Below are 17,121 nucleotides of genomic sequence, written 5' to 3' on the forward strand. Positions count from 1 at the left end.
TGGAAAGAAAAATTAACTTAGGAGGCCTTGGTGACATTCAGAAATCTAGTGCAGATCACTGATAAAATCCTGGATTTAGGTGTTTCTGTTGGACTGTAGTTTCTGGAAAACATCTTAGAAATGTTGTCTCTTTTGATAAAACATATCCCGAAAAGTGTGCTATAAGGAAACTTGTAATAACTGTGCTATTAATACCCCTGGATACCGCAACCCTGACATAATATATCTAAGATACAGCTGGAAAATATACTAGATAGAGCAGCAAGATTCATAAAAAGTGTCTCACCGTGTGCTGATGTATTTAAAATTTGTTATGACTCATTAAGTTATCAAGACACGATTTCCAAATTATTTAAAAGATGCTACAGATGAGTTCAAGTTATTTGACCCAAGATGCACAATAACCACTTGTCTTATTTGTATGTATGTATGTATGTATGTATGTATGTATGTATGTATGTATGTATGTATGTATGTATGTATGTATGTATGTATGTATGTATGTATGTTACATACTTGTCAATATTGTTTCTTATTCAGTTGAACCACTTTTAAAATACAAACTTAAACTGCTGCAAGAGCTTCTCTTTAATAAGTTTTAAGCAAACGTGAGTGCAGAATGAAAATAATACTAAGAAAAATCAGTAAACTGAATATATTTTCACCTAATTTTCTGCAGCTCCTGACTAGAAGAAAAAATATAAATACCGGCTAACAGGTATTCACCACCGAAAACGGCTAAGATGCTCAAATGATTCAGTTCATTAATTATATAGTATAGTGGCTCTTGGACGTGATTACAGTTGAAATAATAATTAGCGGTAAAATGCAGTGTTAGATTGATGAACTGAGCAGGCAGACATAACACAATAGAACCAAAAGTAGCGCAGTTCAAGGATTATTGTTTACTACGAAAGAGTTAAGCAAGATGACTCAAGGTAACCTTTTCCGAGGAAAACCTGAAGTGACGCAAATGATATAAAAGGAGTACTGAGAATATTCTCTATATATGTAGTACACAACTCTGTCAGAAAGGCCTGGGAAATCCAGAGACGAGAATTATAACTCTAATAGTTTATTATGATATCCCAAGATGTGAAAAATTAAAGATAATATGAGAAACACCACCAAAATTAACAACGGAATTGTTTGTTGATAGAATTCAGGTTCACATAATACGCTCTGAGAGGAAGCGTTCAAAGCGGCTCTGTCCTATGTAAGTAGACTATATTCGTGTGTTGAAAAGAGGATTATGTTGCAGTCAACTATGCAGCACATAATAGCGTCTGTGGGTGGGCGTGTGTATGAATGAGTTAGAACTGTGGGTACATCACGGCAGTAACGAAACCACCACAAGTTCATCAAACAGTTTCCCAGCCATCTCGGTCCTTTATTTAGATAAAACTTTTCCATTAGCAAATGAAGCAGTCTTTCGCCCCCACAGCTAGAAAAAGGCGTTTCCGGGTGTGATCTGTGAATGTGGTGAATCATTAATTAACGTAGAATCGTCAGACAACTGTATCACAACAAGTGACCTTTAATATAGTTTTAATGATGTTTGTGTAAACATTCCATCTTAAACGAAAATTATAAATGAAGGAACTTGTAACACTTGACGTGTTGCAGTAATGACAAATCGCATATTCTCACGACACCTATACTAAATTTAAGAACTGTAATTAAAACTGCAACGCAGTTCAGGTATGGAGAGAATATTCATTTTTGCGTTGCTTTGATTCGCCCAGAATGCACTTTAGCCCAAAAGGACTGGGTACAGTATGAGTGATGATTAATTCGAGGCTAATTTTCAAGCTCTGGCATTTATAGATTAAATAATTTCTCGCCACCGTACTCAAGAAACTGATATGATATCCACTATCAACTTAGTAGTGACAACACATACTAATCACTAGATTGCTGGAGTCTAGAATACGAATAGAGATTAAGAAATATAATTTTAGCCAGGCTCATTTCCGTAATTGCAACATTTAAAAGGAAAATACAGACATATTCAACACCTTATGCCCTTGGAGAGGCAATATGGTGAAAATTTACACAGATGATGATTTTTATTAGCAGTGATTAATCGTTTGTGTTAACACATTCCTTTGTGTACCCTAAAATAACTCGGTGATCACAGATAAACAACTCATAACATTGCACGGATATGACTGCACCGTATTCATTAAACTACGATTATAGAGATATTTTTAAAACTAATTAACATTCTCTTTACTTCTCCTTGTCATTAGTTTAATTGAATATGCGATAATTGGATTTGACAGTTTTTCGAAACTTTCCCCTCAAATCAATCATATTAGAATACTAGGAACTGATGCACACATTTTCTCCGCATTACATTTAAGATGCTAGTAACATGCCTTAATTACTTGTTAACCTTCGGTCATTTACCCCCACAACATATCAAGATTCAGACTTCTTATCGGTGTTATTTTTTTCTTTTTCAAGTATCCGATGTCCCGACGTTATGTTTTGTTTTACGTCACCGATGTGTTTATGATGTCATGGTTGAATAGTTCTTATTGCTACCACCAGATGTCTACCTAGTAACGCTGCTTTAGCGAGAAAATCGCCACCGGTGTTCTAGAGTATAGCCAAACCAATTTTCCGTTTATCTTTATTACTATGAATAATAAACGCTGTGTATTTATTATGCAAAAGTAAAGTTTGAAGCCGTGAAGAGATGTGTAATCAGTAGCTCCCCCTCGGAAGCCGCGTCGAGTCATGAAGGCGAAAAAACGTTACCTCCTCCTGTTCATATTTCAGAAAGTTTTGTCTGTCAGCTAGCTATATGCTGCGGTTTCGTATATTGGTTTTAAATTCACATTTCATTCGTAGCGATATTAATAATTCAGAAATCAGTAGTATAAGTGTCATTTATATGCTATAAAAGTTCAATTTTGATCCGTTTTACAGTGTGTAAGCTTCGTTCCATTCACGGGGCTAGCAAACGCCGGCGAGTTTTCGCTGGAATCGCTACTTTCTGCCGGCTAGTTTCCCGCAGCGAGGTTTGCACCGCTGTCAGGATTTGTTGATCACATTCAGTGGTGTGCTGAGTCGCGTACGGTAAAGGTACCTTACAAGCCACCCCGCTCCTCTCAGCCTTCAATTTCGTCCCAAAAATGCCCAGTTCACGCAATTCGTGAAAATGTGACCTTCGCATCGCCCCGAGATGCCGTGGAAGTGTCGTCCGGAAAGTCGAAATGGCAGGAAAATGGATAAGAAAAGCGTGAAGGCAGAAATGTGATCCCTATAATGCTCTAGGTAGCGTAGTGCCATATATATATATCATTATTATATTGTTGTTGTTGTGGTGTTGTCTGTGTGTGTGATTGATCCGCCACCCTCACTCTGGCGTTGTCACGGATGGCAGGTAACAGCGGGGTCGCTCTTGCACTGTGATAAAGGCCCGCGTTGAAAGCGTGAGTAAATGTCACTGCTGAGGCACGGTGTCGTAGCCTAGCCTATACCCACAGTGGTTCTTCACCCCCGAGGAGGAGCATGTTGACGTTTCCCCGCCGGAGGCTCCTCACTGACGACACCCCAGAGTAGCTCCCCCTCGGAAGCCGCGTCGAGTCATGAAGGCGAAAAAACGTTACCTCCTCCTGTTCAGCTGCTGCGCTTTCCTGTCAGTGGGCTACATAGGCTACCACCACTTCAAGGTGCAGCAGCAGAGTAAGTGGTACCAGCGGTTGTCCAGCTACTCAGAAGACTCCGACGTCCTCCAGGACGAGGACATCTCCCCCAACCCCAGACTTAGGAATCGCAGGACCCCCAGTGGTGAGAAGAGCGAGGCGTTCTCCTTCCTGGACTGCAGGATGGAGACGTGCTTTGATTTTACTCGCTGTGATAAAGATTTAAAAGTGTACGTGTACCCGGTGGATGACAATGTGCCGCCGAGCAGCAGCTACATGAAAGTGCTCAACGTCATACAGGACTCGAACTATCACACGTCAGATCCTAGTCAAGCCTGTATTTTTGTGTTAAGTCTGGACACCCTGGACCGCGACTCCCTCAGTAAAGACTACGTTCGCAACATGCCTTCGAGGGTGCAGCGGCTGCCGATTGTGGAATAACGGGCAGAATCACATAATATTTAATCTCTACTCTGGCACCTGGCCAGACTACACAGAAGACTTAGGGTTTGATGTCGGAAAAGCCATCCTTGCAAAAGCCAGCATATCCTTGGAGAATTTCAGGCCAGGATTTGATATATCTCTGCCTCTGTTTTACAAGAGCCATCCAGAGCGAGGTGGCGACGATGGCTACCTGGACTCCAATAAGTTCCCGGGGACCAAAAAGTACCTCCTGGCTTTTAAAGGGAAGCGTTACGTGTACGGCATTGGTAGTGAGACGCGCAACAGCTTGTATCACCTCCACAACGAGCGGGACATCGTGCTCGTCACCACTTGCAAGCATGGAGACAGCTGGAAGGAACACAAGGATGAGCGCTGCGACCATGACAACGCTGAATATGACAGGTGAGGTTGCTTCGTTAAAGTACATTGATTTTGTAGGGGACAGATGCACCTGTAATGGGAACACTAGCCTAACCTTAACAAATTCTTTTGCTTTTCATGACCAACCAGATATATTTTGGGAGGCCTGCATATCAGCCCTCTTTAGGTTCATTTGATGGGCCTCATATTTTTGTCTATTGTGATTAATTTGTTCTGTGTTGCAACTGGTAAGGAATATTTCTAGTCTTTTTTATAAGTGTCATCTAGTTTTCACATCCTATTTTAATTCGTGGGGACAACATACTTAATATATTTGTTACATTTTACTTGTAGTAATCTATATATATTTGTGCACTTTTCTGTATGCCTTCGTGTTGTTTGGTATATTTCTGTACTTAATATTGCTCAGGTTTTGTCACATGTTCTATACTTTTTAATTTTTTTTGTTGATTGAATATTGAAAAGACAGCACTATATTAGATGCCAATGATATGTTGTATTTTGTATCATTCTTCTTCTTTGATCTTTTTGCAGGATCGTATCTGTTATGTGTGAATGTATTGAAATGCTATCCTATAACCTTTTGGTCTTTATCATCATTTAGATGTACAAGTTCTCCAATACATTTGTCATGATTATGTTAATAAAATTTTGACATTTAAACCATTGTACTGCAAGGCATCTGTCATGGATACAGCATTCAGTACTGTAAATTTCTTGTATTTCTTCATAATTGCAATAGTGCATTGTGATGTAATGCTCTATCCCCGTAGTTTTATATTTCAGCTTAGTAACCTTTTTGAAAATGATTTCATTGTTTACCAGGTCTTATTTAAAAAAAAAAAAGTCAAACCACATTAACTACTGTGATAGAGGGAGGTTTTTGTTTGTCCTCAATAATTTTAGTTAAAGAAGAGTAATTTACAGTGATGATGCAGGAACTCACACTTACAACTGTTCATTTGAAGTTTGTGATACTGTACAGCACTACAGAGATATTTATAATATATACTGAGAATTGACTTGGCTATTCGTCCGTCTTTGAAGTTTGTAGTTGTTTGCGGTTTTTTATGATTTATTTTACAGTGACTCAAAGTTATTTCTGGATGGCCTTTGCATATCTCATCTGCAAGTTTAAGTTACATTTTTGTGTGTAGAACAGTAACAGTGGTATGATAATGGTTACTGTTTTTGAAGTGATATTTGAATGAAACACTGAAGTTTGTACTGACATACACTAAATTTGAGATACAGTTAGTTGCTTTATTGTTGTACAGTACAGTATTTGGTCTTGATCATAATTGTTGGGTGTAGGCAGAATTATGTAATTAATGTACAGTGTTTTGAGGTGTGCATTACACATCTGTTATAACTGTATACTGTGAGTTTGTCAGTGCTTGGTAACTGTGATTGTTACTGTTGTAGATATTCTTGCAGATAATACTAACATTATTATTTTTATTGATCCAATTAATGGATTAGTTGGTATCATTTCATTGTTTGTGCCCAAAGTGAATCAACAGTCTGGTTCAAACATATAATTTCCATTTTAATGATAACTCATCCTGTTTGTAGTCACATTTTTTTGAATTGTCCAGTTGATCCATAGTGTGTGTTGATAAATACTGTATCACAATTTAGTTTGTTAATTTGTAAAGGATTTTGTATGGGTTTTGCAGAAAAAAGTTTGACATATTAAAGTGATTTCTAATTTGAAGTCACCCAAGGGATTGACATGAATGTATGTAACTTTGTGGCTGCTGTAAATGTTCTCAGAAACTACTTTATAATACACTGCTCTAGCCTACAAGCTAAGCTAAACTAGTATGCCGTGGCTAGGTCAAGGGCCTTGACTCACTGCGTCACAGTGATTGCCAAAAATGCCTCTTGTTTACCCTGCCCAGCTCTAACCGCTCAACTAATGCTTTCATTGAGGTCTATAGTTAGACTGTCTGGCTGTCAAGCAGGAGTTACTTTTATGTTCTAATTATTGACTTGAGTTCATGCATTTAAATTATGCACGCCAACTTTTGCTGTTTTGCTTTTGTTTATGAGCAGTTTTGTCGATGGCACTGTAACTATAAGGAATCATTTACAGGGTATCAGTTTTCATATAATCCTTCTGGCAGATGAAAATGGACTGAACCAAAAACATATCCGTCTTGGCAGAAATGAAATTAAGAAGCTGGAAATTCTCTCTCTCTCTCTCTCTCTCTCTCTCTCTCTCTCTCTCTCTCTCTCTCTCTCTCTCTCTCTCTCATTAGGTTGTTTTGGTTACATAAGCATCGAAGCATCAGTGCTGTCTGTTATGTTAACATCAGTTGTCAGTTAGCCCAAGTGTAGGCTAATTGACAAATAGGCTAAGCAATTATTGTCTCTCTCAGCCTAATGGTCACCCTAGGTTAGGCCAGGCATGTCTAGGGAACAAAGCCTCCTTGATCAGGTAGGACACGTTGTGATTTAAAACTCCTTAGGTTAGCTGGGATGTTTTTTGTATTTCACTCTTTGTTTTCTTCCCATCTTAATACAGTATATGAAGAGAGCCAGAATTCTAGACTGTTGAGAGGAAATCAAGAACAGTCCTGGAATTATGTCAGGTTAAGACTAGCCTCTCTTTCTTCCTTGAAATTTCGTAAGATTTTTTGGAAATTCTGTATGATTAGGATTTAAATGTGCATTCCCACAGAAGTATATTGTATAGACAATTTTCTCGGGTCAGAATTTTTATTCTGTGATCAACTTTTCAGGACAGTTTCATGGGAATTCATGATCTCTTCTGGAACTGCTTGTTACCCTGAATTTATATCCTAACCAGGAAATGTAGCCCAGGATAATAGCCTCACATCTGTTCTAAAACTGGCTACTCTCTGTGCCTTAAAAATATCACAGCTCTTCTAATTAGGTTGGTATGGTCACACAAGCATCTGTGTCAGTAAGACCAAGTGTAGGCTAAATAACATATGGGCTAAGCAGGCTATCATTTGCAAGCAGTTATTATCTCTGGGCTTAATGGTGCCGTAGGTTAGGTCAAGGTGGTAGGGATGTCTAGGGGGCAAAGCCTCCTGATCGGGTAGGGTCACATCGCTTTTTGCTATGTTATGTTAAGGAAGGTTTTGGTAGGTTGCACTCTGTATTTCACCCAGTTATTTACAACTTGGGTTGGTTGGGATGTATTTCACTTGTTTGTATTTTTTCTTATCTTAGTACAGTATATGAAGAGAGCCAGAATACTGGGATACTCTCATGGGAAATTAAAACTAGGCTTTCTCTCTCTTTATTGAACGTGAGGCGATAATTACCGCCTATAGTCTATGGCAAAGTATTCTTTGAAATTTCATAAAAATTTTTTGAAATTTTGTAGGAATAGGGTTTAAATACGCATTCCCATAGGAGAATATTGTATAGACCATTTTTTCAGGTTAGAATCATTATTCTGTAATTAACCTTCTAGGACAATTTCATGGGAATTCATGATGTCATCTGGAATTGGTTGTTAACTTGAATTTGTGCCATAACCAAATTTCAGTTTATAGGAGCATTTGCAATGTTATGAGGCCATCCAAAGTCTCACACAGTATCAACCAATTGGTACCAGTTGTACGCAGCTGCATCTTGCTCTCTGCCTGTAGAGGAAGTATTATAAGAAGTACAGCAAGGAGTATGCTAATTTTGCTCCGGCTAATGATTGTTTTTTTTTTTTTTTTTACTGTAGTATCCAATCCTTTTAGGTCGTACAGTATTAGGCATTTTGTTGTCATGTGTCAGTAAGTGCTAACTATAGTATTAGGAATGATAGCATAGTTTGTTTCTAAAGCTAGAACATTTTCAGTTCACAGTAAACTTATGTGCTTTGTGTATATGTAATAGGATTGAAATACTGTGTATATTCTTGTATTGTCAAGTGCAGTTTGCTTATTTTACTATGGGGCTTGTATTTCATATGTGGATATTTTTTATAGCTAGTTGAGTCATCTCTCTCATGTAATGATTTTCAAATCTTGCAGATTGTCAACATGTTTTTAGCCAGTTGTCAAGCTTTGACTCATCAGCTCTGGCCTCTTGCTCATTGGATGTGTTGAAAGAGGTGCCTGCTTCAGATGTGTCTTTCATCCCACTGGGCCTACACCTGGTGCAACTCATTGCCTTTCCCATTCTTCCCTTGCCTGCTGTTTCCAGTAGTTGGTGTCACATGTGTTGACCAGTTTAGACTGTATCTTGTGGTTTTTCTGCAGGAACATCTAGAAGTTTTGGTAGTGAAAACTGCTACTGATACAGAATGATTATATGCCACCTCCTAGGAGAGTTTTTTTGCTCTTGCCAGGTGGTACAAACCCTAATGATCTTGACGGAAGTTCACAGGTTTGAGCCACATTCGTAATCTCGTTGGAGTGTTTCCGTATTATTTTAAAGGGAAGATATCTATGCTAGTAGGTGCAAGTAGCACATGACAGATACACACACAGATTGAATAGGAGTCAATCCAGTGATTTCAAACAGGACCAGAACTCCACTGAGGAATGATTCCATGGCCGGATCCGTGTCAGTGTCAGGAGCTGTGGCCTGAGTCACACTTCCAGACAAAAACTGTAACTGGAGACCAGACTTGTGTCTGGACCAGGGTCACGCCAACACTAAAAGCTGCGATCAGGGCTGCTTTAGTAGAGAGACTCATGATCTGAGATCTAACCCATGCAAGGACCAGGGCTTATTTGAATTTTGTGAGTTTGTATCTCGTAATGGCAGGGATAAACTATACCGTGCATACTTATACTACAAGTACTGTAATAAGCAGAGATACAATAAGGTTTTCTGATGTAGCAGCTATCATTGCTTAGTATTGTTGATTAGGCTGATTATTTTCAAAAGTTAATTGAACAAATCTCATATGAAAGACATGTTTACCAGTTCTTCAGTTTTTTATATATGCAGTATATCTTTACTGAGAAACATTTGTCTTTAATGAAATTTTGCATTAAATTTTTGGGGCACATGTTGGAGTCTTGATTGATACACATTGCTGCTGTAGCCTATATAGTTGTTTGACCTTGTAGTTGAAGGGCAAGGAAGACATTACGTTATCAGTTATCTTCATGATCGAAGTCACATCTAGATTATCATTTGTACTCGATATGTGTATGAAACTTTGATGCCGAAATGTCATTGAGAACTTATGCTCATGGCAGGACACAGTTGTCACAGTTTTATCAGATAACTAGAAATTCCAATGTGCTACACCTGTGTCATAATTCAGAGGATATACAGTAATTTTGAAGGTTAAGCTAGAAATGTTACTAGTGTTCATTGCACAAAACTCATAAGGATCTGTTTGATAATACTTTTTGATAAAAGTAAACATCTTTTTTTGAATTATGTGTTTAGCAGCACCAAGAAAAACACAGTGTTTTTTTATGAACTTAGTCACAATTATTTCACATAGTGAACAAAAACTGAAAGTTATATTAACTGAAAGAGATGGTGAGGAATTACATTTGCACATAACATTATTTTCTTATATGAAAACCTGTATATTTTCTTGTCTGTATTTTAAGTACAGTATTATATGAAAAATATATTAAGTTGCATAGAAATTGAGCAGTTAAAATTAGGTTAGCATTGGTTGTAGGACAGCCTTTAAATTAAAGTAGTCTTATGTATCCAGCACTTGTCATATATCTGAGATATGGTTGGCCCTTAGGTTAATAGGGTGAAAATAAAAAAAAATGTAAAAAGCCATAATTTCTATCATTTCAGTTACATGCATCTATTTGATTTGGGTAAATTTCTTCACATTACTGTCCCTTTGAGTCATTGACTGATTGTAGTAGAAATCTATAACCCAACTTGTAGTGTATAGTGTCAGCTTGCGCACAGATTCATACGTTGCAGCCTAAGCATGAACTGAATCAGAAATTAGCAGTCTGGAATCAGACTCATTCTAGGATGGTGTGGGCTCAAACTCAGCCTTGGCCTTGGAAGGTTTGGATTCAATCACAGCACTGCTCGAAGGTAGACATGTCGTAACTTTGAGACGTAAGACCATTGTAGTTGACAGATTTTTACACAGACGAAGTTATTTGTTAGTTATGTGTGACAGTTCCTCATAAATCAATCCCTTGAATCAAGGTAGTTGACTGGTGGTTCTTGTACCGGGAAGCTTGAACTTCTTTCTTGGGTCAAAGGAGCTTGAGGTATATTCTACTCATATTGTGTTTGGATAATATAGGAAAGTGATGTTTTATGTATAAACATCTTGTGGAAGTTTTTCATTCACAGTGGTTCTGTAATATATAGGTGGTTTTGTAATATACAGTACTCTATATTTATACAGTTGCAAGGTGGCTCAAGAATATGAATCTTGGAAAGAAATGCATGTGCCGGTATCCCCTATGACAGTAAAAGATAGTCTTGCAGATGCTTTGGGTTATCTGATACAGCTCTTGATGGCCTTTTTTGGGACGTCTGCATGCAGCTTTGTATATTTGTTATATGATAACTAATAGGTTTATTAGAGATTAGGAGCATGAGATGTACTTACTGCACTAGGGCATCCTGGCATGGATGAACTTCAATGACAGAAGCCCTTTGAAATTTTATTTAGGAAATGAAAACTTGCACCATTTGAGAGACTTCACTTAACATTTTCTTTAGGTGCTGTGTTTTTGATAAGATTGTGATTGAAAGTGGCCCTTTCATCCATTTCGTTCTGAAGTATGGGGCTAGTACATGCTCTGGCTGCAATGTTACCAGGATGTTTGGGTCATTGGTTGCAATGCTACCAGGATGCTTGGGTCATTACATTATTAAGTTTCATCTCTTGTCCCTCTGTATTTGGTATGCCGTGACATCCCACAGAAGCCATTTGGCTGCGATGACTTTATGCTGCTGGTGTGCAGTTAGCTTTTCATAGGAACATTGTAATGTACATGACTATATGGTGGGTTCAAAATGTCCTTATTTACACAGCTGTGTACATTAGCACAGCTGTGTTTATATTAGCTTAGGAATGCAAACTACTTGTTACATTGTTTTATCACATGCAAGTCCACTTACTGTAATCTCACCAAATACTAAAAAGTTCTGATCTTGAGAGCACAGCTCTGAGAATGGTCATGGGTATTAATGGACATCAGGGCATTAGCCTTCAACTTTTAGAAACAATTTCATTTGACCATCAGGATGGAGGTAAATGGATCTTATTCAGAGGAAGGATGGTTTTTGAGTGCAGAATGTTCAACAAAGGCTTATTTGGCCTAAGAGACAAAAGGAAGCCCAGCTGAGGGCTTTGTATATATCACTATGTTAGTGATGATACCTTGGTTGACTTGAAATAAGTTGTATATGAGGGTATGTCTGAAGAATAGAGGTCCTATTTATTAATTGTACATTAAAGGATAGATAATTTTGATATCAGTTTGGTTTCATGGTGAAGAACATGCTTACTAACTCCACAGGTTGACATCATGTAATGCAAATGTTGAAGATTCCTAAAATGCTCTCATAGTGCATTCACTCACTGCATGCTATTTCCTTTGGGCAGTTAAAACTCAAAGTAATTTTTAATGGTAGTTTCTTTCTACCCACTTTATTCCCAATTGTCACCACAAAGAAAACTTTAAGATTTGCAAGAAATGTAGTTCTGTGGCAGTATTTCTTAGATTTCTAAAAAAAAAAATTATTCTTTATTACAGTACTTTACAGTATATTTATATTAGAGACATTTTAGTTTTATGAAGGTGTCATTGCTTATTAGGCTGGAAGTAGATGTCTGTTTTGATAGTTTATCACCTGACTTATTTACCTTTTCTTTGAACTTTGTATATATATTCCTTTTGCTTAATCTATATCCTAGGGAGTGTTTACTTGTTATGTATATTCAGTACACGTACTTACTTTGATTGCATCAGTGCTTGTTTACATATTGGCATTGCCTTGGGTTCAGTCCTCACTTTTGCAAGAAACAAGTAGGAACACCGATTTATACTGTATCTATGTGCATTTTGATGTAGGTGTTTGGCCCTGCAGTAGATCAATATCTATTTCTGGATATTTTCTGTGATTGCTCTTCAAAAAGACTATGGACTACGTTGGAAGGACTTGCTGCCAGTGTGAGTGTATACGTGTGGATACTCATTAGTAGTTTTGTGGATTTTTTATTGTGTCTTGTCTTTGTACAAGTTGAAGTGAACCCTTGCAAGTGCCAGTTCAAAAGACTGTGTTTTTTGTGTGATTTCTGTATTAAAGAAATCAGAGACAGTTCAGTCTCCATGGTTCCATGTTAGATGTGACTGGTAGATCCAAGTACATTCAAGATGGAAATAAAACTATGGTAACAAAAGTATTGCTTTGTTGACAGATGTATGCTTTGAGAGGATTTGCCTTCAAGGTGGTCTGTATAATAGGTGTCATCAGTTCTTTGTTAAAAATTCATAGAATTATTGCTGTAGCATGAGGGAATTCTGTCTCATGTCGATTAAATTCAAACCTGTTGGAGGAAGTCTTACATCAACGAGAGTGAGGTGGATGTTAGGGTCCAGAAATACTAGGTGTACAAGACTAAGGAGAAACCAAAAAGAATAATTTGCTAAAGCAAGCATTGTTTTATGGTAGCTGGTTGCAAAATTTTCAAGTGACTGTATTTCTGACCAGTGAGGACTAATTGATATACCTTAAAAAAAAAACAAGGTAACAACAGGAGTCATTTCCCAATCCCTCTGTATCTAGTTAAAGCCTTTGATAATCTCGTGTCTCTTTCCCTTTGAAATGCTAGGTCCCCATTAATCATTATCTTTAATTTTTTAATTTTTGGTAATTCACCTAATCAAATGATTCTTTACACCCTTCTGGTTCTCTTAAAATTGCTACCAGATGTAGCCCATCTATAATTTGAAAATAAATGCATTTGTTGTGGTGGTAACGTTATTAAAAGTACAAAAGTTGGGACCAGTATAAATATATCATTATAAAAGGGGGAATTTTTATTACTGTATTTTTGTTATTACTGCATTTTTATTTGTTAGTACATGGTACAAATTATGGGTAGAACGTAAATTTTAATAAAACTCAAAGTATGATTATGACCATGCCTTGGACATTGTACCCCCACCCAGATCTTTTCTTTTGAGTGTTTCTTTTAACTAGGCTAGCCTACATGCAACACGATTAAAATACTAGGTTTCATTCTTGATTGTAAATTCACTTTTGAGAACACAACAAGTCAGTATCCTGAGAAAGTCTTTCAAGAATTGTAGAGGCCTGTCTTGATTTTTCATTTCCCGTTGCAGTGTTTTGATTATAGTCTTTAGCTGCTAATTCACATCTTAAATTGTAGGAGAGAAATTTGCACTCTGTCAAGTTTCTTATCTCGACCTTATTTGATTCATAGTGGCTCCAGCCCTTTAAATTCTTTCCAAGTAATATCTTAATGCTGACCATCCTTTGCATTCAGATCTTCCCAACTTTAAGTATTCCTCTGAGTCTTACCAGTCTTACTTCTTCTTCTGTTAGGTTCAGTGCCTCACAGTTTTCTTGAAAGTTTTGTTCCAGCTGTGACCAAATTATGGAGCGATCTTCCTAATTTTGCAGATCAAAATTTCAAAGTTGAAACTTGGTGCCAAAACTTTTTTCGTGGAAGAGGCTCACATGAGTCTCATTTTCATGACTTTTAGTTTTATCTATTTGTTAGTTTTTTGTTGTTTTTTCTATTTAATAGTTTTTCCTTTTTCCATTTGGGCTACTTTCCCATCAGGACCCATGGGTTTGTAGCATTCTGTTTTTCCAACTAGTGTTGCAGCTTGGCTAATATTGTTATTATTACTATTATTATTACAACAGTTACTTAGTGATCACCAGAGCTTTGATTTCTTGTGAAAACGATTAGATAAATGTTGTTGTGTGTTCTAGTATTAAACACGTCAGACAATTTTTGTGTCCCTTTAATTTTCACCTCTTTATGTTTAGTTTTTAATTTGTAATTGTTCATATTTTCATTAGTAAAACGACTTAGAAAAATAGTTGAAGATATGGGCGCAGTGAAGACAAACATAATTCATAAGTATAGGCCTATACTAGTTACAAGAAATAGGGTTTATGGATGTACCAATTTTTTTCAGGACATGGGAATAAGAAACATATTTCCATGTGATTCTCTTTATATTTTCTGTCGAAGAATTTTTTTGTACACGCTGATGCTACCCAGATTCAGAATCTTGGATGAAAGGAGGCAAGGTATCGTTGTCATAAGAAACTTAAGGGGGTGACTATGTTTTTATTTTTGTTTTATCTCGAGTAAGAACAATATGTAAATTGAGACAGGAATGGCCTGTGTAATCATATCCTCTGGTTGAAGGAAAGTTGAGATTTCCAAACACCCAAACATGTTGCCTGCAGCACATCTGTAAGGTTTGCTCTGGTAGATCATTTATCAGAAAGATAACTTTCTTGAGCAGTAATTGAGATTAGCTTAGTCTCTGATATGATAGCCAGTAATGAATGGATTCTTTCTGTAAATAGACAGCTGACTTTTTTTTTAGAATGGTGTACTTAGGCCAATTTGCCTGTCATTAATCATTTATTTTCACCATGGGGGGGGAGGGGGCTAGTGCCATCGGTGCACCTCACATGGTGCACAGTAGGCATTACCTAAGGTTCTTTGCAGCTTCCCTTCAGCACCTAGCTACAACCCATTTCATTCCTTTTACTGTACTTCCACTCATGTTCACTTTCTTCCATCTTACTTTTCACTATTGTACTTTTTAGTGCAACTGTGGGATCTTCCTCCTGTCATACTTTTAAAACCTTTCACTCTCATTTTCCCTTTCAGCAATGAATGACCTCATCGGTCCCAGCACTTGGGCTTCCTAAATTTTTTTTATTGCAGTTCCAATTTACAATTTTGAATATTTTCATGATAGCAAGTTTTCCTTCATCTTAAGTTTTCTGAAATTAATCTCACAAGAGATATTTATTAGGTTTGTTTCAGATTTTCATTTGTTCATTTGACTTCACACCTGTCTTGGGAGGGCCACGTGGTTGTAATTGCTGTAGGCTATTTGGAAAATTAGTTATATTGTTTAAATGCTACAAGTACTCTTCTTTATCCAAGTATAATGTGGGCTTTATATATTTGAAATGCAGATTTGTTTATTGTAGTGGCTTATCTTTCATCTTCGTCCTAATATCGTAATATTCTGTAATATTGCACCAAGGGCAGTTTTAGTCGGTGATCTAACCCATTCCTCGTCACATTTCAAGACTCAGAGCTTGTTACCTTTATGTACTTGCAGTATATTGCAATTGTGTATTCATATTCGTGATCAGTGGCCCAGTAAACTCTGCTTCATTGTACAAAGTTCGAAGGGAAAAACTTCTTTGCCTTTTTTTAACAGAATATATGTTTGCAAACATTAAATTCTTTTAAACTTCTACAGAATATATCTATAAAGACAAACATTAAATTATATTTTAAATTATATATATATATATATATATATATATATATATATATATATATATATATATATATATATATATATATATATATATATATATATATATATATATATATACTGTATATATATTACACTAAAGAGAGAGAGAGAGAGAAGAGGAAGGAAGGATGGTGTTGGCATGCAAAATACAGGTATTTGAATGATTGCGTTTGAGATAGAGTACATCCCCTGTTATCTCTCCCTTGCAGCATATTCACTCCCGGCATCCTTTGATTTGATCAGACTGTAAATAAGATTAAAATGCTCGTAGAAGTTCAACAGAGACACACAGGTATGCACTTGCTTATCGTGTAATCGCATCAGCTTAATTTAACGGGTACTGCCTCCCGCTGTGTACCGTACCTCCATGTAGCCTCTATGTCAACAGTTTGTGGAGTGGAGGGAGCCATCATTTCCTCGTGGAATGCCGAGGAATGGGGACTGCAGTACGGACTGTTCTTTTATGGGCTTGGCCTTTAATGTAAAACAGCAATAGCTGAATATGACGGTGTGACACGTTCCTTGCAGTATTTACAGAAATTTGAATTACATTGTGGGGAAATGGGAAATTGTTCTTGCATGTTGGCTAGATTTATTGCTGTGGAGTTGAGTCCACACTGTAAATCAAGTTTAGCTGTTTGTGAAGTAGCTGTTTGTGAAGTAATGTTTTGAAATATCTTTACAGTTGTTGGGACGTTGTTTTTGGAGACATGGAATAGTAGACATGAAAAGTCATGGCAATTCAAGTGAAAGTTTGACATCACAATATATCTTTGAATAAAGTACTAACATTTACAAGCAGAATTTGACTATATACACCAAAGCAGTATCGAGGTTTGTAATGAGCATAGGTAGGCTCACAGAAAATAAGCTACTGGTATAGGAAATAAAAAAAAAAAAACCGTTGTTTATTGTTTTTATTCAAGAACGTGAATGTCAACAGCGACTGAAAAATATGTCTGGCGTTTCAGGTGCTCATTAGGCTAATGACATTACTCTGTTGTGATTTTTATGCTGCCCACTCTCGTTTGGCGATACATAGATATGTAATTGAGATTTTGTTTGTTTCCATCGCCGATGTTTTCATATTTCTGGTGATGTGAAAATTTTTTCTGGTGTGTAAGTTTACAATTAGCTGTCAAGAAAGTCTTAGG

General features: G+C 37.0%; 1 protein-coding gene across 1 annotated transcript in view; it reads left to right on the top strand.

Moving 5' to 3' along the window:
• Positions 1 to 3,040: 3,040 nt before the first annotated feature.
• LOC136831210 (exostosin-1-like) overlaps positions 3,041 to 17,121 on the top strand; it is a 481,655-nt gene continuing 467,574 nt past the window's right edge. Inside the window, 2 exon segments of the mRNA XM_067091219.1 lie at positions 3,041 to 4,085; positions 4,087 to 4,502. Coding sequence (XP_066947320.1) covers positions 3,600 to 4,085; positions 4,087 to 4,502 — 902 coding nt within the window. The 5' untranslated portion in view covers positions 3,041 to 3,599.

Source organism: Macrobrachium rosenbergii, chromosome 48 (genome assembly GCF_040412425.1).
Source record: "Macrobrachium rosenbergii isolate ZJJX-2024 chromosome 48, ASM4041242v1, whole genome shotgun sequence".
In the NCBI taxonomy this organism is placed as follows: Eukaryota; Metazoa; Arthropoda; class Malacostraca; order Decapoda; family Palaemonidae; genus Macrobrachium; species Macrobrachium rosenbergii.